This window comes from Neopsephotus bourkii, unplaced genomic scaffold (assembly GCF_033783945.1).
Source record: "Neopsephotus bourkii isolate Nb327-2 ecotype Australia unplaced genomic scaffold, CSIRO-AGI_Nbou_v1 NB_1767, whole genome shotgun sequence".
Classification (NCBI taxonomy): Eukaryota; Metazoa; Chordata; class Aves; order Psittaciformes; family Psittacidae; genus Neopsephotus; species Neopsephotus bourkii.
Window position 1 is genome coordinate 4,691,360 of NW_026902241.1, and position 23,036 is coordinate 4,714,395.

A 23,036-nucleotide genomic window follows, 5' to 3' on the forward strand; every position below is an offset into this window, starting at 1 on the left:
TATGTATATATTAGCGCTCATCTTGGTGTCATCAGATGCTTAGTGAGATCCAAGGAAGACTGGTGCAGACAGCTAAAGCGAGTTGGAAGCTTTAACATAAGGCTGCATCTTGACCTGGCACTGAAGGATGAATCAGTCCATCTCTTATTTAAAATAATATGCTGGACATTGGTCAAAAATATTACTGATATGAACAAATGGCATAGTTGATAGAACATTCTGTTGCTAATACAATACCTCGGTATTTTTACTTAGTTTGGTAAAGTCTTTTTTCTTGATTAAAGCTGGCAACTATAGGGATAAAAGCATGTCTGAATTACTGTATCTGATAGGTGTTCTAATGAAATGTGTTCCTCAAAGGCTTGAATCCTACCCTTTTCTGTAAGAGCTGTGACTCCTCAGAAGGGTTGACTGATTTCAGGAGAGATTGTAAGACACCTGCTCCAAGTACACTGACGATTGAACAGGTCTGGAAATAGTATTTGAGCTTCCCAGCTTACAGCCCAGCATTTTAAGGAAATTTGAATTTGCTGTTCATTTGCCTTAAACCGTTAGCAACAAAAGTAACACAGAAGGTGCTTAAGCAGCAACACAAGCATCTGCTTCATTGAGGAGTAGCTGACTGCCCGATGGAGTAATGTGGTGGTTGAAGTCCCCCATGAGAACAAGGGCCTGCGAATGTGACGCTTTTCCTATCTGTCTGTAGAAAGTTTCATCTGCAGAGTCCTCTTGATCAGGTGGTCTGTAACAGATCCCCACAGTAATGTTTTCCATTGCTGTTCTCCCTTTAACCCTGACCCACAAACTCTCTGTTAACTGCTCACCTGTCCCCAGACAGAGTTCCGCCTATCCCTAACATAAATAGTAACTTCCCCTCCCTGTCTGCTGGGACTGTCTTTTCTAGAGTCTGTAACCTTCCATTCCAACACTCCAGTCATAGAAGCCATCCCACCATCTTTCTGTGATGCCTATTATATCATACCCCTATAGAGGTGCACACATCTCTAATTCCTCGTTTATTCCCCATACTATGGGCATTTGTATAGAGGCATCTGAGCTGAGCTCCAAATGAACCCAACTCATTGGCTGGAGCAGCTGAAATAGCTCCGTGTCGCTCCAAGCATTTATTACATGTGCTGGCAATTGACTGGGAGTGCTGGGATGGAATGATGCCCCCTTCCCCCAGCACATCTCGTTTAAAGCTTTCTTGACCAACCTGGCAAGTCTCCTACCAAAGCAGCAGGCCAGCTCCACCAGCCTCCAGTAGACCTGGCCTCCCAAATCGAGTCCCATGTTCTAAATAACCAAACCCCTTCCTATGGCACCACTTTTCTAACCATTTATTAACCTGGCAAATCCTCCTAGCCTTTTTAAGGTCCTCCCCTTTGACCTGGAGAATTGATGAAAAACCTGTCTGAGCCCCAGAGCCCCTAACCACCTCTCCCAGGGCTCTGTAGTCCTTCTTAATGATGCCCAGGCTAGTGCTGTTAGTATCACTAGAACCCACATGGACCATGAGAACTGGGTAATAGTCAGCAGGACTCACTAGACCAGTCAGCCTCTCAGCAACATCCCTGATCCAAGCCCTTGTGAGGCAACACACGTCTGTTGAGACTGGGTCAGGCCGACACATGGGTGCCTCTGTGCCTTTCAGAGTAGAGTCACCAACTACTGTGATCCACCACTTTTTCCTGGAGACACCAGTAGTGATCTTCTTTACCGGTGCATCAGCTGGTTTATTTGGTAAGGTATGTGTTTCCTTGTTAGGCCCCCGCAGAGCTGTGAAGCAGTTCTGGGTGGGGATGTCAAATTTTGGAGGAAGCCCCTTGCTATTAATTGTCCTCTTCCTCCTGTGCCATTAAAAAATAAGGATTGGGATGCTAATCTTCCAGTGCCTCAGATTCATTTTCTCCTTAAAGATGGGAAGACTATTTGCATATACATTGATTAAATGGAATGCATTTGTTGTTTCAGCTGCATTCACAGTGAATTGTTATAATTCAGTCTAGGCTGTGTAGGGTCCTGAGGGAAAACAACCAAGTGCAATATATAAATACATCATTAAAAATAACTGAAGTGTAGTAACAGCTGGAAAATAACCATACAAGTTGAATCTTTAGTAGATTTTATGTAAAAAGGGAAAGGGGAAGAAAACCTGAAACTGAATTCTGAATTGCAGGTTAAACTGGATGCTAAGTATAGGAGGAAACACATTTTTATTTGACCACTGATTTACAATTATTTTTAGGAGCTCTCATCAAGCAGCCTTGTTTATAGAATGTACACTTGTAACTGAGTAGTCCTCTTTTTTCTCCCAGTCCTTCATTTTTCCTAGTATTTAAAGAGAGATTAAATTTAATCAACATTCTCTGTCACCACTGAAACTAAAGTAGAAAAGGTCAATTGAGTCATCCAGTCAGATCTCCTCCTAAATAACCTTTGATTAACTTTTCATTTGTGGGTAGAGTTTGCTTGCCTCGTGTTTCTTTGATTGCCAAACCCCCCAACAAATGAAACCCTAGAAACCAGCTGCTGTGACATTGAGGTATTTGATTTGTGTGAGAAGGTTGTGTTAAACTTCTGCTACTCTCTTTTTTTAGAAGCTGCCAGTCTGCAGTGCAAGGTAGGGAACAGCTGAACAATTAAAACTTGGCTGTAATAAAGCACTAATGTGGTAACACATATGTTCACCTTTAAGAAAGAATTATTCCATATTTATTCCATGGTAACAATAAGTTGTTGTTGGTTTTCTCAGTTTACAAGTCGAAAGGCAGATTTTTAGCACATCAGCCCTCAGTCTGAGCTTCATTGCCCACTTGCTATGTACCAGCCCTATGGCAAATGCCATATTCAAGGAACAACCCCACATACTGGTAGAGGAAGGGTGCATCTCAAAAATGCCCAAAATCTATCATAACTAGCTCGAGCATTCCCACTGACCAGAGAGGTTAGTGAAAGTGCGGATTATAAACCTAATTTGAAAACAGGCCTCTTAATATTCAGTTTATATTTATGTCAAAACCAGTTGAGACATACGATATTTTTATGATGATTAACAATGGGAAATGATAGAAGTCTTGAAGTTTGATGTAGATAAGTACCAGAAATATGGATGTCAATCCCTCCTATGCATACCTCTTGACCTTTGCAAAATTTCTGGTTCTTCAGACCTTGAGGAAAGCTAGATATGTATTCTCATTTTGCACTTTGTTCCCGCTAGGCTTCACAAGACCAGAGAAAAAAAAAATACTTACTCATTTCTGAGTTTCCTCACAGAAGGGTAGTTTAGGTTGTGGGGGTTTTGGTTTGGTTTGTTTGTGTTTTTTTTTTTTGCTATTGTGGTTTGGTTTTGGGAGGGGGGGCAGTTTGTTTTGGTTTTTTTTTCTGTCTGCTTTACTCACTATTTTGGTAGCTACAAAGCTAGAATAGATCTATATGCTTGGTTTAATAACATAATTCTGGTCTGGGTCATGTGAATCTTCTAGGTCTATTTTTTTGGCACAAATTGCATGAATTTTCAGACTTTTCTTATTCTAGTCTGTGAGGTTAGTAAGCTTCTGTGGCAAGCTTAGTGATGGATGCCTTGGAGACCTGTTCACTAATTACATTCTGAATTTTTTCTCAGACTGTCTGGCTCTTTGTGGTAGGTTGTGAACTTGATCCCCAGCATCAAACATTAGCAACTCAACTGTAATGAAATAAGAAGCTGCTTACTGCATGACATGAAAAGGCTGCACTTAGCAGTTTTCATGTGGTGATGCTAAGCAGGTTTGGAGCCGGAGTGATGCTTGGCAGTTTCGTTGTTCAGATAGTTTAATCAATACCACTGCAACTTTTTCTCAATGCTAGAATCCTGCCAAACATCTGGCTGGGAAGTTGCCCTCGGCAGCTGGAGCATGTGACCATCAAGCTGAAGCATGAGCTGGGTGTTACAGCTGTGATGAACTTCCAGACTGAATGGGACATTGTTCAGAATTCCTGGGGCTGCAACCGCTACCCGGAACCCATGAGCCCTGAAATCCTCATGAAACTGTACAAAGAGGAAGGTCTTGCCTATGTTTGGATGCCAACCCCTGATATGAGCACTGAAGGTGATAATGCTTAGGCCATTCTTTCAGTAAATTAATACTGATCTGCCAGCTTAATGAATGCTTTGGGGTTGTTGTTTTGGGTTTTTTTTTGTTGTTTAAATTTTGCATAAAAATACAGCTAACACACAAGGTCACAAGGTACAATTTCTCTGTGTATTGTCTCTAACAAATCATTCGTATTTTCTTCTAGGCAAAGATGCCATTTAAAGTACTTTGTGTCTGATAGTGCATGCGTATTTGAGTTTAAAGCCATCTGACATTGATAACTATTTGCCTGGTTTTGGTTTGAGCCTGAATTCATTCCGTGTAATGAAAGTATGCTCTGTACGTGGAAGACTGCAAGCTTGCGCAGCAGGACAGCTTGCTATCCTTGCTGGTTAAAAATGAAGAGACAGTGCTTTATGTCTGTCTCTGCTATTCCCTTTTCCCCCAGAGTAGTTTTTTCTTTAGCTGTAGTACCCCAGTCTGATGAATCTCCATACAGTCATTTGTATAACTATTTGAAATTAATTTAGAATATGCATAGCACCTGACGTTGTAACATAAGTTACTATTTTTAATTCCTCCATTGGAATGCTCAGTTCAAAATCTTGTTTCCAACCAGCAGGTTAGAATGTGTGCATGTTGTCAAATGAGTAACCTACCAGCAGAAGAGTGCCTTCAACAGAGTGAAATACTGCTTCCACAAACAGAGCTGTCATATCAGTAATAGGACATCAGGGGAGAGAGGAGCCCTTAAAACAGGGATTTGAAAGGTCTTAATGTCAGTGCTAATCTGTGCCATGAGGAAAAGTTAGGTTCTGATGTTTCAGTTCACAGGGTAACAGGGAGAAAAGGCATCAGAAAATATGGTATATTCATCCCTTTGGGAGTGAGAAAAGCTATTCTGTGTTGTTTAACCATATGCTTAGTACACAATTTAATTGTATCAATATTAGGTTGATAGGAAAATACTCTTTGCTCTCCCTCCCTTATTATTGACATAAAGGCCTTTATTACAATGTTTTGAAAAGCAGTGGTACTGAAAAAAAACCCCAACATTTCATCTTTGGCCTGCTAACTTTAACACTGTCTAAGATGCACTCTTTGATGTAGTTTGCTACCTTGTCTCAGTTCCTGTGAAAACAAATATGCCACCCTCCCAGTGTTAATCAGAATGTATATTTAGAGAAGACTTGGGGCATTTTATAGATTTTTGGATGAGAGTCTATGTTGCAAGAAAAAAATAAGGGTAGAAGGTCATTAGAAAAAAAAACACCAAACCCCTAAGTATGTCAGGTTTGCCATTACAGTTCACAGTTCATCAGGCTGTTCAGGCATAATCTCAACCCTAAGCCTAACTTCCTCAAATGCAAATCAACATGTCTTGTTTTTAACCTTAGGAAGAATACAGATGTTGCCACAAGCTGTCTGCCTCTTGCACGGGCTACTGGAGAATGGACACACTGTCTATGTTCATTGCAACGCTGGTGTTGGCAGGTCTACAGCTGCTGTCAGTGGCTGGCTGAAGTACGTGATGGGATGGAGCCTGCGAAAAGTTCAGTACTTCTTGGCTTCCCGGAGACCTGCTGTCTACATAGATGAGGAAGCTCTTAATAGTGCTGAAGATGATTTCTACCAGAAATTTGGGCATCTTCGTTCCTCATGCAAAATACAAGAGTAGAAAAGCAGAAGTGGGAAAGGAAGGTGAGGAGGAATCCTTACATTTGAGCCCCAAGGACTTAGAAATCATGAGTCAGATACTTGCCTCTCCTCTTCAAATTATAAACTTGTCATAAAAGTCATGAGAATTTTGTTAAATAAGTGCCTTTGAGGGCTTTTTATTTGCTTTCTTCAAGCTGGTATAATTCATGTTTTCAAGCCTTTTGCTGCAAGTGTGAGACTTAGAAACTCTGCAAAGGGAAACTAAGATTTTCTTTAACTGCTTGCCTACAGGAGCTGAATTTTTAGGGTATGCACTAAATAAGATGTGAGGTGAAATAGCTAGGCTTGGCAATATTTCAGTGACAAGAAAGAGAAGGCATTCTCAGAAAAACACATACAGAGTTTGACTAGATGAAGGTTCAAATTAGGATGGATCTGATCATTGTCAAAGCAGTTGTTTTAGGTGGAGTGTACACTACTGAAGTGTTTTCTGTTGATTTTGTAGACAAGTAGTATTAATGAAATAGACCAGAAGGAAACTAATTTTTCAACTCAGTTTCTTAACCAAAAGCTAATGTCTAATGCAGTGAATTAAAATTTGCTCTCTGCCTATCTAGATAATGTTAAAACTATGAGTTACAGATACATTCTTTTATACCATTGGGGTTATGCTGGGATGTGACATGAAGAGAGGAATCAGCTCCATTTATTGCAGTCCACGGTGGTGCAGGCAAAGACTGCTATTTATGACATTATCCTAGGCTGTGAGATATCTATTTTAAAGATACATTTTTGCTGCTCTGGTCCTTGCAGTGCTGTGCAGTGGGTTTCCTATGTGCTAAGTCAATCTCAGCAGTAACCACTGGGCTAAAACAGGAACTATAGGAACTATATGACAAGCTTTGACACATGATTGACACCATAGCCTCTTGTGTTGTTGGCCTAGATTAATTTATGCACTATAGCAAAAGTCTCTCCTTGTGCAAGTGGCGTATAGATGTTCACAGATGCAGATTTAGACAGTTGAAACTATCTGTGGGGTGACTAAATGAATACCTTTCCCTATAGGAGCAAAGAGCAACTCTGAGTAGGTTTTTTTAGGAGCTTAGCCTTAGTAGGCTAATGTTGGCTTTTGGAAGATCCCTAATGTTTTCCAGTGCGGCTTAGTCCCTTAGTTAAACTAAGCAGTGGCACCAACGCCTTCCAGCCCTACTCAGATAAACCCAATTTGCTGTAGGTTAAGTCCAAAGAGAAGGGAGAGAAAGCATTTTGTAGGGAACAGAGGATTAGCAATGTATAAACATTAAGAAACCTAATTTCTATAGGTTTATTCTTCAGTGAAATCTCATTTTTTCCACCCAACTTATTCCTCTAAAGACCCAGTCAGTGCCAGAGTAGTTTAGCTGATATATATTGATTATCTGAATACTTAATGGAGAAACTATTAGCTATGAACTGTTTATGGAGAATGTCCAGAATAATATACTACATTTCATTTATCCTATACTTCAGTCACCTTCAAAAGGAAAATATTTATTTAAGTTATTCTATGTGTGTGGTTTTGATCATGACTTTGTTTCTGATTTTTTGAAATAATACTTCCTGTTTAGAAAATGAATGAAAGTCATTCTCTGTTAAATAAATGCATTATGACAATTCCAGGAGCCCATTTTTTCCTATATCTTTGTCTCCCAATTTCATGAGTAGCAAAGAGGGTTGTGACTGATATTTCTGTATAGAGATAGGACCAGCCACTTTAATGGTAACAGCTCATTTCTTGTCTGCTATGGTGTGCCAGTTTTGATGGGCTGTTGTGGAGGGACTCTCAAAATAACAGCACAGCAAAGATGTGTGCATGATGTGGCACCTACAAAGGCAAAAGAAAGAGGTTTCTTCTCCTAGCCTGATGCAGAGAGCAGAGGGAATGTGTCAGTGCTGCTGTCTGGCTGTTGGGCTCTTGTGTGAATGTGCAGAACTACAGATGACTGTGCAGGAGTTACCTTGTTTTGACTGAGTTTAAGGTAAAAATGGTGACCTTTTGCTACCACATGCTTCTCAAAATCAAGTGCTGAGAGGAGGAGGATGTCATGAGAAGTACAGAGTAGAATTTGCTTAAGTTTATATTTCTGTTGAGATGGATTTGAAACCCTAAGCTTAAAATGTGTTTCCAAGCATCACCAACATACAGTCCTTTCCATCAGATGCAGCTTGTAATATATGCTGGGACAAGTATTTGTGGGTTTGGTTCTTGTTTCACACCTAATTATATTTCTCTTTCAGGCCTGTTGGGGCTGAACAGTGCAAAACCTGACACAAACAAGTAAATATATGACTAGGTATAACTGTGCTGTGTCAGTTATTGCCTAATTCTGATTTTACTGGGAGTGGAAGCAGATTGGTGCATGATTTACAGAGCAGGAATTCAAACACTACGGAAGCCACAGATTCAAGGAAGCCCTAGCAAGAGGTTGTTAATTCATTGTTTATTGTCATTTCAGTGAGGAGTTATTGATTCATTGTTTATTGTCGTTTCATTTTGCTTGACTGCTGAACTGCTGGGGCTATATCATATACAGATTGCATTAGCTGGTGAACTGCATGAAAACAACTTGCCAACACCATGTTAACAAGGAATGCAAAGAGATACCATGGCTTGAAGCCGCTTTGTGCCTATTTGTAGCATGCTTTTCATGATGGCCACCTTCCTGCCTTCCTCATTGGAGGCCACCCTGTTGACTAACATTCATCCAAAGCCTTGTCTGTTGAATACAACTAGGAATATAAATGCTAAAGAGATCATTGCAAGAGGCTACGGCAACAGAAAAGGCTATCATATAAAAATATTCCATTTCTCCCAGTGTATAATTACATAATAAATCTGCATCTAGAGATTATCTATTAAAATTCCAATTTGTAATATGTTCTTATGCTGATTGGATCATTAGCTCTTCCCATAGAGTAGTCTCTTGATGCGATTTGGATGAAAGGATGAAAACAGTCTGTTGTTTATACTTGTATATTTCCTTGCTACTTTAGTCATAAAGTGCTACAAAATGTAGAGAAGAATAACTCTTACAGAAAGAATTAGAAATAGATAAACAGTAAAGGTTTTTTTTTAAAGTGGGCCCAAGAATCCAAACTAATACACAGATGATAATGGGAACCAGATAGAAATATTTTGATAACTCATCACTGAAAAGCATCACTTGGGGAAAATGGTTTCCTGCTGGTATGAGCATCTCTGTTGTATTCTCTGCCCTGTTACAGACAGGTTTTTATCTCTGTGAAATTAAAAAAGAAAGTAGCATTTGCTGCACAAACTGGGAACATTTATGAGTCCAGGTACTTAGAGTATCTCAATGTCATTATTAGGCCAGACAATAGTATATATTCTTTCCCAAGGAGCTAAGAAATACTAGCTCTTACAAGTGATTTTGTAACAAACACAGCCTTTGAGGGATGAGTTGGGTTTTGAGTGGTGCTGTTTTGTGAATATTTTTCCCTTTGACTGGGCTGGCTGGCGTGACAGTTGAATAACTTCCTTTCTCCTTTACTCCTTACTTATTTCACACTTTCAGCTTTGGTCCCTTTGGCACTCATCTGCTCTGGCTGCTTAGGTTGTGAGTCTATGGTCTTCTCTCTCTGTACCACACCAAGCACAGTGAAACTCTGGATGTGGCTGGAATTGCAGGTTTTGTACCAGGCTGTACTCCAGAGCAGCTGGAAAGTCTGACACCAAAGTTGTGTGTGCTGCATAAAAACATACGCAAAACAGTGTTTCTGATCTGGAGTGGAATTAAATTTTGAGACTGACAGCCAAGCTTTTTCGGGCAAAGATAAAGGAAAGAGATTGGTGCAGGAGCAGGTAATAAAATCCCAATTTAAAACAAGAATGCAAAAAGCCAGACTTACTCTATTACCTACTATGATGTTCTTTTTGAGTTCTAATTTACAAAATCCTCTGACTTCACTGGTCTGTAACGGAGAAAAAAATAAATTACCTGAAGTAGCCAAAAAACACTTGCCAAACTGTATTATCCTGTTGCTTCTTTTATTCTTCATCATTAAATTGCAATGAGAGGTTTCAAACCAATGAAAAAGTTAACAAAAAATAAATGATTCTTAAAAAAATGTGCTGGGACTGTGCAACAGGAAGCATATGAAGAAATATTTAGGTGTGTAATAACTATTGCAAAAGCATATATTTGGCAAACAAGTGCTACCTTATTGAGGGGTAATGAACATCAGGCAACTCTTAGCTGAAATGGAATTGGATTAATGTAGCAAAAGACAGAATATAGATTACTCTCTCCATCTCTAACATTCTCAGTGGTAAATCAACAGCTCTGCAATATTTCTTTAAAAATGCTTTGGAAATAAATGTGGTTTATTTTCCTCATATATATAGCTTAAAGGGAAAGGGGCTGCTCTGAGGGGGCAGACTTCGGAATGGTGAAAATATAACGGAATTAATCCTTTTTCTGTTGCTCAGCAACACAATGACATCACCACCAGCAAGACCAAGCAATATGACTTCATAATTTACCTTCTTCCTAAATTAACAGAGGAAAGCAATTTTTTTCAAGTGTAATGCATAATTGAATGATTGTGATATAAGCAACCCAAAATACATGTTGTTGGCTCTTCAATTTTGCTAACAGTGAACCTATAGGGTGTTTATTCTTAATTAGACATATTCTCCTCTTGGACCACCCTTTCACCTCAAGTTCCTTCATTGCAGTCTTGACTGGTTGACAAATGGTTCTGTGGATAACAATTGTCACATTTGTAAAGATGAGTAATAAGTATTTTATTAAAACTTTTTATATAGCAGGGCTTGTCTGGGGATAAAGAAACAAGATCTGTTATACTCTATTAATCAAGGATGGTGACATTGTGAACCTTAGCCCTATATAGTTCAACCTTTTTGTGCTTAAACAGGTTGTCTTATTTGGGAGATTGAATTTATAAAGATTGCAGGATAATGCCTGTGCTTTGATAATTACTTCAATGCTGATGTTATATTTGCATCAAGAAAAACAGAAGGCCGGTTTATTCATGAGCTGGTAAAACATCAAATGATATCTCATTCTTGATTTAGATGATATGAGGAAAAAGTATAAAACAGCAGCCAAGGAAAGATTTCTAATGCTGGGCAGGTTTCTATGGTCTTTACTTAATGTCATTATAAGAAAATTTATTTTGTGGTAATGCAGTTTCAGCAGGGAAATAATTAACAGGCCGTCATCCAAGGGTAGCAGCCATTGTTAAAGCTGGGCAGCCAGCCCGAAGTCACTGCAACAAATCAAATGATGCAAATGAATCCAATTTTCAGAAATTCAATAAGATACATAAACACAGAGGTTAAGAAATGTATATAAAGATTGCATTTCAGAAAGAAAAGTAAAGTATAAAGCTAGCTAATGTCAAAGGGAAAAATATTTTGTGGTGGGATAGCAAATAACACAATTCACTTGAAAACATAGTCAATGTGTTAAAGTATAGCTGTTATTTAAACTTCCTTAACCAGTTAAAGGGGTACCACCGAACTATTTACTTACAACATTTAGCTATATAAAGAAAAAAATGTGGAAGGGTAAGCTCTGAAGAACATAGACCAGTTGGATACCCTCTCTTGGGCAACTAACTCATGGGGCATACTTGAGCTGGTGAAGCTTCATGAGCATAAAAGTGGTTGATGGTGCATGGTGGTTTGACAGTCAAATCCCTCACACAGAGATGTGTTCTAGTGGCTCCACCCACAGAGGCTGTGTGGGCATATGTGAGCACTTGGTCAGATGCTATTTCAAGTACTTTGCAACTCTGTGTTAACATAGTCTAAATGGCTGGCTGAAATTTCACTGGGAGCTCCTTGCCCATGGCGCCAACATACTTCCCTGGCACTTGCGTGAGTATTGCAGTTTGATGGCACTTACAGGCAACACAGCATCTAACAATAAGAACCAGGACTCTCATCCAACCTTCTTCCCAGCTGAGATATCTTACTTAACTGGAATAAGATTGCATGAGCAGATGCTGTCATCTTCAGTCAGACTTGTCATAGTTTTCTTGGTTTCTTATATGCCACTTTCCATCCAAGTGATCTGTGCAGAGAATAATGAGAGCAATCGTGATAAGGTGTTCTCAGCACCACTGAAAATCTCATTTGTGGTGTGGTTTGAGGTTTTTTTAACGATTTTTTTTTTTTAATATAACTTGATTTAGATGCCCAGCTATGGGCAACTAAAATAGAAAATGCTGTTCTGAATTTTTTACATCTCCTACTCTTCCTAACTGGTTAAAAAATGCATTATTCTGCAGTAATTTTCATGCAAAGGACTACAAAGCATTTGATAATAAAAGCATTTCATCTAGCAATAGCTAGGTGTACTGGACCACCAGAGAAAGATTTAGAAGCAGGAGCAGGAAAACAAGTGAACTGCAAAAAGGAGTAGTCTGCTGAGATGAGGCAGAGCAAGTGGCCAAGTGGCCTTCCTTCCAGTGCTCTCACGTCACATGGAAAGCCAAGGAGAAAGTGAGGGCTGGTGATGCTGGCTGAGGACAGGGAGGAGAAGCAGTCCAGGCAGAGTTGTGTGATCCAAGAGCATCTAGGAAATAATAGGCAGGAAGTGGGGCAAAGGCTCAGAGGAGAGCTGTGAGCAGGACTTGCTCCCTGGAGGCAGCAGTGTGGCCGCTGCAGTCACATCATTGCTTTTATTTCAGTGCACTTGGAAATACCTCACTCAGCAGTTAGCAGACACAAACACAGGGGCTGGGGAAATGCAGCAGTGAGACATAAATGCATCTCAGCACCCTCGGATCACCATAAGCATATGATCTCCACAGGAACAGCAAAGCCTGGCAAGCTATTTTTAAAAATCTGCCAAGATCATTATTTTTGAGAGGAAAAAATTTGATTAGGTCTCTCTTGATTGCTGGGAACATGACTTGAGTACACTTTCAAAAATGCTGAGCTCTGCCGTTCGTGTATTTCTGCTTATGGAATTGAAATCAATAACTTAATTTTAGCTGTAAACATGGTTTTATTTTGATTTCCTGAATAGCAGTGATTTCAAGGTGTCTTTTAGTGGCACCATGATTTAAAGAGGAAAACACCAAAAAGAATCATATCAGAAGCTGATATAAATTATATATATAGAGGGTAATTTCTGTGTTTTTAATGATGATCATTCTGGTTTATTTGGCATTGCTGAGCTTAGAATGTGCAGTTACCTTCTTTTTATTTAACTGCTGTTTTATATTCCAGACTAAAATGTATGCTTGGGTAGCACAGAAAACATAAAAAATATCTAGTTTGAAACTGTTCCTGAAACTGCTATGGTTCTGTGCTGCTGAGAAGATCCAGGGTTCAGTATGTTAAAATTTGTGTTAAAACCCCCACACCTGTAAAAAAAAACATTGGTGAGAAATGCAGAATTTACCAGAATGTTTATCCTATTATCATCTGCTTTTCATTTGACAAGGCAGGAGAGAAAATGATTTGGGAAAATGTTTTTAAAGAAGACATGCATACACACATCAGCATTCCTTTTCTCCCTCTTTTTAGCAGTGGGTTTGGGCAGAGGATCTGCTACTTCTCTTCCTGTTCTCTGAAAGGCTCTGCTCAAGGGACGCCTCCTTAGGTAGAAACTGATCTAACAAAACACTTAACTGCTTGTGGAAATTTAAGGTCAAGAACAGTCCTGGGGATTTCAAGTTGAAAACTTTACTTACCCTTGGTGCCTGAGTGGTTTGCTGCATTCTGCACCTTGATTTTTGATGAGGCAAGTTCTAAATTGGTGCATTGCTGCAACCAAAATGTCCCCAGCAAATGCCACAGAGTTCTAAGCCATTAGAAAAGGATAAGGGCACTTGCTTGCTACATGACTGTGACTTAAAGAAGCTGTGAAAGGTGGTAAAGTGAAATCACTCAATTTTTCAAGGGAGTGGGTGATAATCGATGTTGGAATTACCTTACAAATACAGTATCTCACAACTGTGTTGTGCACACCAATGGAGTTGTTTGAGCATCTGTGTCCATGTGCCGCACACCTGCCTAGAAAAGAAAGAAAATGAAGAGCAAGCCAACCAAATATCAAGAGTTGTCAAGACTGCAAATTAAAAGAATGAATGCGTATGTGTCAGATACAAAATGGCTGGAAACAGAAATGAGCTCTGCAGTGTCTTGGGGAGAGCCTGCAATTTTCAGCAGTATTCCTGTTGTGTTACACACGAGTGTGATTTATCTAGTCTGTACGTTATTTAATCTTGTACTTTTATATTTGCTTTCTGCCTCTTCTTCTCCTCTTATTTGAACCAGACTCAAATGCTACATAAATTTTGAGTAAAATTCTTTGACTTCTGGGATTTTTATTCTCTGTGGGCTTCCTTACCCTATCCTGGTAACTGCTTGTTCCAGACTTTACAATTACCAGGTCAAGACTGTACCCGCTTCACTGTCACAGCCCCTTCTTTACACCTGTTCCTTCATAGTTCTTTAAACCTGAAGCACAAAACCGCATAATGATTCTGTGTGGCTCTGGATTGCCTCCAAGAGATGTACAGGAATCAGAGTAGATAGATACAAATCTCCCTACTGAAGAATCTGAAAACTACAGCTGAGCATTATTTTTCCATCAGTCCTTCTAAATGTAATCTGAACTAATGTGCTGTTTCTTCCCACACTGGTTGCTACTCGTGAAACGCTTATGTTTCCTTCTCCTTCAGTGAAGAGACCTGGTCCTGCAGAACGGTTGGCAACTTGCAGTGGTTGTGAATGATCTTTTGGTCTCTTCAGCACACAAATTCTACCAAATTCTGGTATGTGCCTAGGAGCCTTTTGGGGCTGCATAATAAATACCAGAGCTAGAGGAGTTTCCTGTGAATGGATCTCTGCTTATTTTTATATTTTTCTATATCTAGTTCTTTCAGTGCCTATGTTTTTGCACAGATGTGTTGAAGCTGTTCACTGATTACAATTAGTAATCAGTGTGGCTGGCAATACAATTCCTTCAGCTGGTGTTCACAACAGTTCTGCCACCAGCAGAGTCCCTTGGCTGCACAGGAACAGATTCCCCAGCTGCAGGCAAGTAGGGGCATAAGTGGGTACCTGACCCTGACAGAATCAAGCTGAAGGTTATTCTGCTGTTTGTTTTTAACAGTTAACACAAATGCTAAGACAAGCAGTCCTCTTTACTAGAGGTTGGCATTTTATAACCTAGTGACTTCTGAGAGGCATTCCAAAGTGCTACACACAGTAAGTGGGCTATGTTGAGTTTGCTCTATATCTCAGTTATCTGTACTGGAGGAAAAGTGGTAGAAATTCAAGGACCTCATGGTGGAGCTTCAGCAGGGCAGTGGGTGGCTAAATGAGGACAGTTGGTGAGCACTGATAACCAACAGCTTGAGATACTTTGAGTTATACTTGGTGTCTTTCAGAGGTCTGTAAGAGTGGGATTTCTTTTCTGACTTCTGGGGTGAACCCTAGGCCTACCTTGTTTGTTCAGCACAAAAACATGAGTTGTGTCAATGGGTATCCTGGAAACATGGTCTGAGACTTAATCTTGTTTTCTGTGTTTCTAAAGCAAGCCTAATTATGTTCTTCTCTCATAGGCTATAGCTGCACAGGGTGGTTCACTTATAGAGCACCCTGCATGAACACTGAGGGTTCACGCAGCCCAGCATCCTGACTTGGATGGTCTGCTACACGCTGTAGCACCATGTTATTTTGGTTGTTCTGCAGTGCATCTAACATCCCCTGGTTTTTGTAGTGGAAGAGTCAAAAGTGTAATTAATCTCTTCTCCACCTTCTCCATCAGAGAAGCCTGTGCTCCGTTAAGCACACACAGAACAGAATATTAAGCACTTGATGAAGTCCAATGGGAAAAAAACAAAACCTCAGCCCAAACCTAAACCCAAGCTTGTTTGCAAGTGCTTGCTGAGTGTGAAGGCTCAAACAACATTGCTGTGTAGCTGAACTCATTTTGGTTTGTTTTAAAGTGGAACACCTTGCTCTGAGCCTTTGTTTAGGTGTTGACATTTAAAAGTTCACTTCTAAACCTCCGAGTTCCTTGAGACAAATTTTCTCCTTCTATCCGTGTTTGTTATCCGCTGCCTCAAAAACCTTCTGGTTTATTACAGTATTAAATAAAGTGTGCATGCCATTCCCACACAGTTTTCATTCTTTTAACTCTTGCTTACCTTTGATTTCCCTTTGTTCACTGCCCCTGGTCAGGGGCCACCAGCATGAAGAAAGAAGTGGGCGCCTGCACTCATTTGGACATCACACAGGCACCAAATGGTGTTTCTGAGTGATTAACCAACAAAGCGAAAGCAATCATTACATTAGTATTGCTTTGTGGCTTCTCTGGTGCTTGCACTAATGTAATTCTGGAGAATTGTTTTATTTATAAAAATCTTGATGCATATATGCATAGATAAAAGACCTAAAAGACCTATGGAGGTTAACTGAAAAGAATGAGTCCTGAGGTATGTGCCCAAGCATGCTTCTGATTAATGCCTCCTAAATGCCTTATTCCAATCTCCGTTGCTTTCCCTAGAGCTTTATTTATGTGTAGGTGACCTGTAGAAGTTATGTGACCCTGGCCACAGAGCAGGCAGAAAGTTTCTTAATAAACCTTTTTTTTTTTTGCATTGCCAGCTAAAAGCTGAATAAAACCATGTAAGTTTTAGATGAGGCTATATTGCTGGGTGTCCCAGCCCCCATGTGCCACCTACATGCTGACTGAGTCCACCTGGAGATACCTGATAGAAAATCAGAGGGCATAGGGAAATCTGATTCCTGCCCCTATCTTGGGAGAACTTCAGATAAGCACCTGTGCCTGCCTGGAACACTTATCTTTCAGGGTGGTGGGGAGTGGTGTGGTGGCTGAAGTGTTCATTGTGATTATCCAGGGCTTAAAATAGGCTTAATTCACTCTTTTGCTCAAATGTTTCAAGAACATGTCTCTCAGGATGTGGCCCTAGATGCTGAGCTGTATTGTATGTGAAGGAAATTTATGTTAAAGAACTTTAACAAACCACAAACATCCTGGAGAGCAGGAAGGACATCACCAGGTTCCTTGTCAGCCATAAGTCCCTTGGCCTCCAGATCTCACCATCAACACCTCTGTTGTCATCAGCATCTCTTTCTGGCCCAATAGAATCTCAAATCTGTTCTGCACACTGGCACAACTCAGGCATGATGCTGGGGCTGTTGGGGAGTGGGTGACTTGATCCCACCATACAGCAGTCTAGCCTAGAGCTTATTGATAAAGCAATGTTCAGATTTTATGCTCATTTCCAAAGGAAGCATTCTTATGAGTAGGCTATTATGCCAAAGATATCACAATAATTTCTGGTATTTTAGAAGAAACAGGAGAAGTGGTAGCATATGCTCACATCCGCATTCGAGATACCCACAGCCAGTAAGTGATATTTTTGCTCTGAAGCCTAGTCTCTGAAGTGTCTGCAGTGTTGTAAATCCTGTCCCTTGTGGCTGATGCATACAAGGTGTAGAAGTGCTCCGTGCTGGCACTGCTGGCACCCCAGAACCAAAGGGAGTTTTTGGATACTGGCTGGTTTTGAGGCTGGCTTTTGTCATGAGAGAAAAAAAAAAAAAAAGTGTGTTTGGTGAATCCCTGTTTTATTCAATAGATCTCAAACATTAGTGAGAAAGAGGAAAAAAATAACCAGCACCCAACAAACAACCAAAAAAGGAGAAGAGGGAAGGTTGGGTGCTATCTCACCAAGTGGGAAATGTTTCCTTTCTTCCCCTTCTTAGCCCACGTAAGATACTCAAATACTGCCAGCAAGGGGGCCTATAGGGATGCTGGAGAGGGACTCTTCGCTAGGGACTGTAGTGGTAGGACAAGGGGTAATGGGTTAAAACTTAAACAGGGGAAGTTTAGATTGGATATAAGGAGGATGTTTTTTACTGTAAGGGTGTTGAGGCACTGGAAGGGGTTGTCCAAGAACGTTGTGAATGCTCCATCCCTAGCAGTGTTCAAGGCCAGGTTGGACGAAGCCTCGGGTAACATGGTTTAGTGGCAGGTGTCTCTGCCCGTGGGAGGTGTCCCTGCCCATGGCAGGGGGGTTGAAATTTGATTATCTTAAGGTCCTTTCCAACCCTAACTATTCTATGATTCTATGAAAATGGAGAAGGATTATAGGTTTGTAACGTAAAGATTTTGATTTTGCTATTTTCTTTTTGTTCTTCTCCCCAAATGAACAAATCATTTGAATAAAAATTTAAAGGAGAAAACTGTGTCTTTAGCTGCAGAGCAGTCATCGAAAACATCAGTTCATCTGTGGTTTTCTAAAAATGGCAGCCACAAGGGAAAGAAGAAAAGGAAAGAGAAAGGGCGTGTGCCTTTGCAGACATTCCCACACTCTTCATCTGCTATCCTCAAACAGCTTGTGCCATGGTGGGGGAATTCTGAACTAGGCTGAAGTCCCTCAGGAAATGTATTTATATGAAAAAGAGGCCATTCAAAATCATGACCTGAAAGTGGATGTCAAGGTGAGAGACAGTTTATTTGGTTGCTGTGGGAGTTCATTGCAATCTGGGAGAGCTGTGTCACGCACAGATGGGCAGTGTCCTCCTGGTGAGAAGCACCGGTGCACCAGAGGAACTGATTTGAGGGCAGCCTCACAGCAAACACTGGCCCTCATCTCAGACCTCCAAATGATTTTTAAATACCGTAGACCCACTCTGGCCAGCTCCCAAATGGGGAGATCTTGACAAGAGAGCCCGGGGAGCTCCAGTAACATTTTTCAGGGAAAACACTTCACTGTGGAAAGGGCAGGTTCCTGAAAGACCCACCTAAAAGTGCATTTTTCTTGATCTCACTTGATAGAGCAGACAGCGCCAGGGCTATGTGTTGCCGGGGCACCACGGGGTGTGAGCGCAGGTTTCCTCCATCCTTGTTCATCCTTTTACCATGGAGATTTCAGGTCACTGACCTCAGCAACGCAGGATTAATTTCCTTGTTGCCTTTTACATTTCCAAAGCTGGGTAAAAACAGTACCTGTAGAATTCCAGATTTCCTTCTCTGGTTTTGAGCAAGGGCAATTTTTTCAGTTCTCTGTCTACTGAACAGCCAATGCAATGAGCTCCTCTTGCTGCTGGGACTGGATGGCATGTCTGTAAAGCTGGTGGGGATGTTGGGAATACAAACACTGAGTATGTGTCAGGTACTTGTGAAAAAATCCAAGCAAACCTCTTGTAATCTGAAGTATTCTGTTTCAGTCAATATTCTCTGCACTTGAACTGGTCATTTCTGGGCATACTGCCCTTTATCTGTATCATTTCGTAGTCAATTCACATGAGAATGTCAAGCTGGCAGACTGGGAATCTTCTCTGTAATATGTACGCAAAGGACAGACCTATAAACCTGACAGGAAGCAGTTCATTGCTTCTGGCTTGTCTAGAACTGGTGAGTTGAAGAGTTGCTTACTGCTGGGTTAGGGAATTAATGCCCTTCCACAGGTAGTTGCTTTGCTCAGGATCATAAAGATTAACACATAGAAACATAGTGATGCCCTGCTTTGTAGTTTAGGTTAAAACTTTCATTGATCTCACTGGACTTCATACTGCTTTGCATGGGCAACATCTGGCCTGTAAGAAATAGGAACACATCCATGTAAAATAGAGACAGTGTAAAAAGTGAAAAGGATAAAGCTAATAGCAACACTTTGCCAAATGCATTTTGGGTTTCAATGTTGATCTACACATCAACACCTTCTTTTATTACTGACTAATGTGCAGAACTGGTGGGACTCCCAGAACTGTTGTAACAGTGTTTGTATTCTTTTCCTAAAGCATCTTCCAAATTGAGTTGACTTCATCTCTGTCTCCTCTCTCTCCTTCCCAAGTGTTCCCTTGCTGTACATTTATTGAATTTTTAAGTCACTGCAGTTTTTTATTGGTCTTTGAAAAAAAATATGCAGCAGCCGCATATGGGTTTGAACAGCCTGACTCGTAGGGCTTCATTTTTTAAGGATGTGACAGTTTTAAAGAGTTTCACTTGTAGAGCTGTTGAAGATTTTTCTCCTGCCTTCACGAGAGTGTTCCTCGTTTCATGTTTTTAAAATGGAGTTTTCATTTTCATTTCTATTACTTGAGGAAAATGAACCGGAGCACCAGGAAAGGTGACTTTCCTCATTCAGATTAGATTGGTGCAGTTTCTCATTAAAAAAAGGAGGAAAAAAAAAGAGGCAAGCTAAAAAAGGATAGAAAAGATGAAGTACTTGACAGTGCACCCATATCAGTCTTCCCAGATCTTAATTTTTGGGAGGATGAGGGGTTTCTGAGTTAGTCTTTCATCAGACTGTCAGGACATTATTTTCCCTTCTAAAGGGTAGTTTCTGTTTGCATTTCTGTGGAATCTTCAATCCCAAAGGACTGACAGCACTTCACCTTCTGTCCATCTGGTCTGTCTTTGCCCTCTATTGAAGTAAAGCTGCCACAGTCTCAGAAGCACAAATTGGAAATGTGTTTAATTGTGTATAACAACACTGTCCCACAGTGAAGGACAGCAGCAAAGCAGAATCCAGCAGTTGACCTTCAGATAAAAGTGTAGCTAAAAATGAATATTCAACTAATATAATTTTCCAAAACTAGATCTCACTTTATCTCATCCCTTACCTCTTTTAAGCTTTTTTGTGTTACAGGTATCATGTGGAAGGTTCACGGTCTACCTATCACAACTTACAGCTAGTGTTTTTCAGAATTTTAGAGGCAACTAATTTGTAGTTGCCTCTAAATTTGCTTAGGTAGGGTATGGTTTCTGAGTCTCAGAGGTGCTCATGTTCTTGCAGAAAGTCAGTGGGTACTGATGGAGCCCAGCTCACATACTCGTCCCAGCGAAACACAGTGTTCCCAGGTAGCCCAAGTCAGGAATGTTAAATGAATTCTTGCTCCTGAATATTTTGACCATTACAGCAGTATCTTGCTAATGCATGATGGACACATGTAAGAAAATTGGGCAGGACCATAACAACTTGTTCTAGCTAGTAAGGTGGTTCAGGACTGGAGGTAACGACAGGCATTCAAAGTAGCTGCAGTTTGCACCTACTGTAAACGACGGAACTTCTAATGGCATAATAGCAACAGTATTCTGTGACTTTAATTCAGCAAGTGGATGGTGAGTGATACAATTTTGTGTAGCTTCTGCATTGCTGTCTGCAAGAAAACAGGGCAGCAAGCAAAGCAGCCCAGAACATACCTTTGAATGTCTTCGATGTGCTTGCTTTTCTCAGGTGGAGCCTATTTTAGTAGTGAAGGGAAGAAAATGGAGCAGCAGTGTGCTGACAAGCATGGGCAGGGCTTCTTGGCAAACAATCCCCCGAGTAAATGGCTTGTTACATGGAAAGATTTCAGCCCAATTAGCTGAAACTGTAGACAAGAACGTTTAGCTAGTAAAAAAAGAGTTTGAAGGACAGAAATTTGTTGGAAGTCAGTGAAGTGCTATTTGTATAAGTCAGATTAAAGTAGTAAGGTCATTGTAGGTAGCTTCTTGAGAGTCCTTTTTTTCACCAAGGCTATTCTAACTTAAGAACACTCTGCACGTTCATGCTGATGCCATGTGTGTGACAGTGTGTGCTCTAGAGTCATCTTTAGCATTACCCATTTTTCTAATTGTTCCTGGACATGGTTTTTAGGTGAATCAGTCTGCTGAGGAGATTTGGTATTCATGGTACCAGTCCCTTTCCCTACCTTCCAGTCATCTCTAAGGACTCATTTGGTGATGTCTATCACATACAATTATGTCGGAACCCCATTAATTAATTAATATTAGTTGCTAATGGTTAGGCAATTAATTGCATTTGGAAGAATATAAAATTGAGTAAATAACTTCAAAGGGTTGAGTCCTATTTGGCAAGCTAATACAGACCATCCTGCCCAATTACACTGATACGATTTTAAACTAATTGAGCTCACACTGTGCCTCTCCATTACCTGACATTCAGCAGCACACAAAGATTAAAGGGATTCAGGGAATAGTGTGCTTGTAAAACCTGGAATAGTCACTCCTAGTTTTCATTTAAGCATAAAAGCATATTGATTCACAACTGAACAATACTTTATATGGAGGTTTCTATAGAAATGAGCATTTTGAGAAGTTTGGGACTTTTGCTGGCATTTCAGGTTAAAAATTACACAGCACCTCATAATACACAATGGCAGATGCATATCCTGGAATCCAACCGGTTGCTCACCACAGCACTATAGGAGCAAAGGGCTCGCCATACTGGATTAGATCATTTGTTCATCTAACTTGACATTTTGCCTTCTGTGCTGATGTTCTTGAGGAAGGTGGAAGGCTCCCATAATGCCTATTACCTATCCAATTACGTGATGTGGTGTAGAGGGAAGAAATCTTCCAGAGCCCTGCAGGCAATTAGCTTACACCCAGAAGTGTGATATTCAATTACCCTTATTATTTCAGCATGCCAAGCAGCAAGAGGTGGTTAATGATTGCATGAAATTATCCAGCCTTTTAAAAAATTCTACTCAGACTTATCAGAACATTACCTTGCATGCCAGTAAAACCTGTATGAGGCCAACTAGCAGTAGTAAAACTGGGGGAAGGTAAATGACAGATTATTCACATGCATGGCAAACTTTGTTTTTTTGAGCTTCTTGTTCATACCCACACAATCAGTCCTGAAGCACATTTTACAGGATGATAATATTCATCCAGAAGCAACTCTATTACTCTCCCCTACTGCAGCTCCTGGCTTTTCATTTGCTGTACCGAACTGGCTGTTTTTCAGAGAAGGTTTTGGGCTGCCAAGCTCTAAGTTTCTGTTGCAGCACTTTGAATTCGGAAGTTGATAGTGACCATATCCATGGTATGCTGGTGTCTTGTGCCAGTCACCAAACTCCCAGTAAAACACCCTATAATAATGGAGAGGATCTGATAAAATCCTTCAATGTTGTGAAGAAATGCTTTTGGAGGATTAATTACTTTTCATTTAATAAGAATGGACAGCTGAACTCCTTTGAGAAGAAAACTGAAGTTGCTTAGCCAGAACAAACTAAACATTGATAATTGAGTTATCTTTCAACAATTGTCTTTTAAAAAATTTTGCAATAGGATTTGAACTTGGACAGGCTTTTCTGCTGTCATGTAAAACCAAGGCCAAAGATGCCAAGCTCCATGTAAATTACATAGTCGGACTGTATAAAAACATTGATTAACAGTGACTGAGTACTGTATCAGACCGTATAACTGCCATGAGAAATTATACATTTGATACTTATTTAAACCAGACAAGAGATCTGGGCTGGTAACT

The 23,036-nt window shown here is 40.3% G+C and overlaps 1 protein-coding gene across 1 annotated transcript in view; it reads left to right on the forward strand.

Moving 5' to 3' along the window:
• Positions 1-7,399, forward strand: part of EPM2A (EPM2A glucan phosphatase, laforin) — a 41,555-nt gene extending 34,156 nt beyond the window's left edge. Inside the window, exons 3-4 of the mRNA XM_061378778.1 lie at positions 3,850-4,091; positions 5,474-7,399. Of these exons, the coding sequence (XP_061234762.1) occupies positions 3,850-4,091; positions 5,474-5,754 (523 nt within the window). The 3' untranslated portion in view covers positions 5,755-7,399. The remainder of the gene's footprint in view (positions 1-3,849; positions 4,092-5,473) is intronic.
• The last annotated feature ends 15,637 nt before the right edge of the window (positions 7,400-23,036 follow it).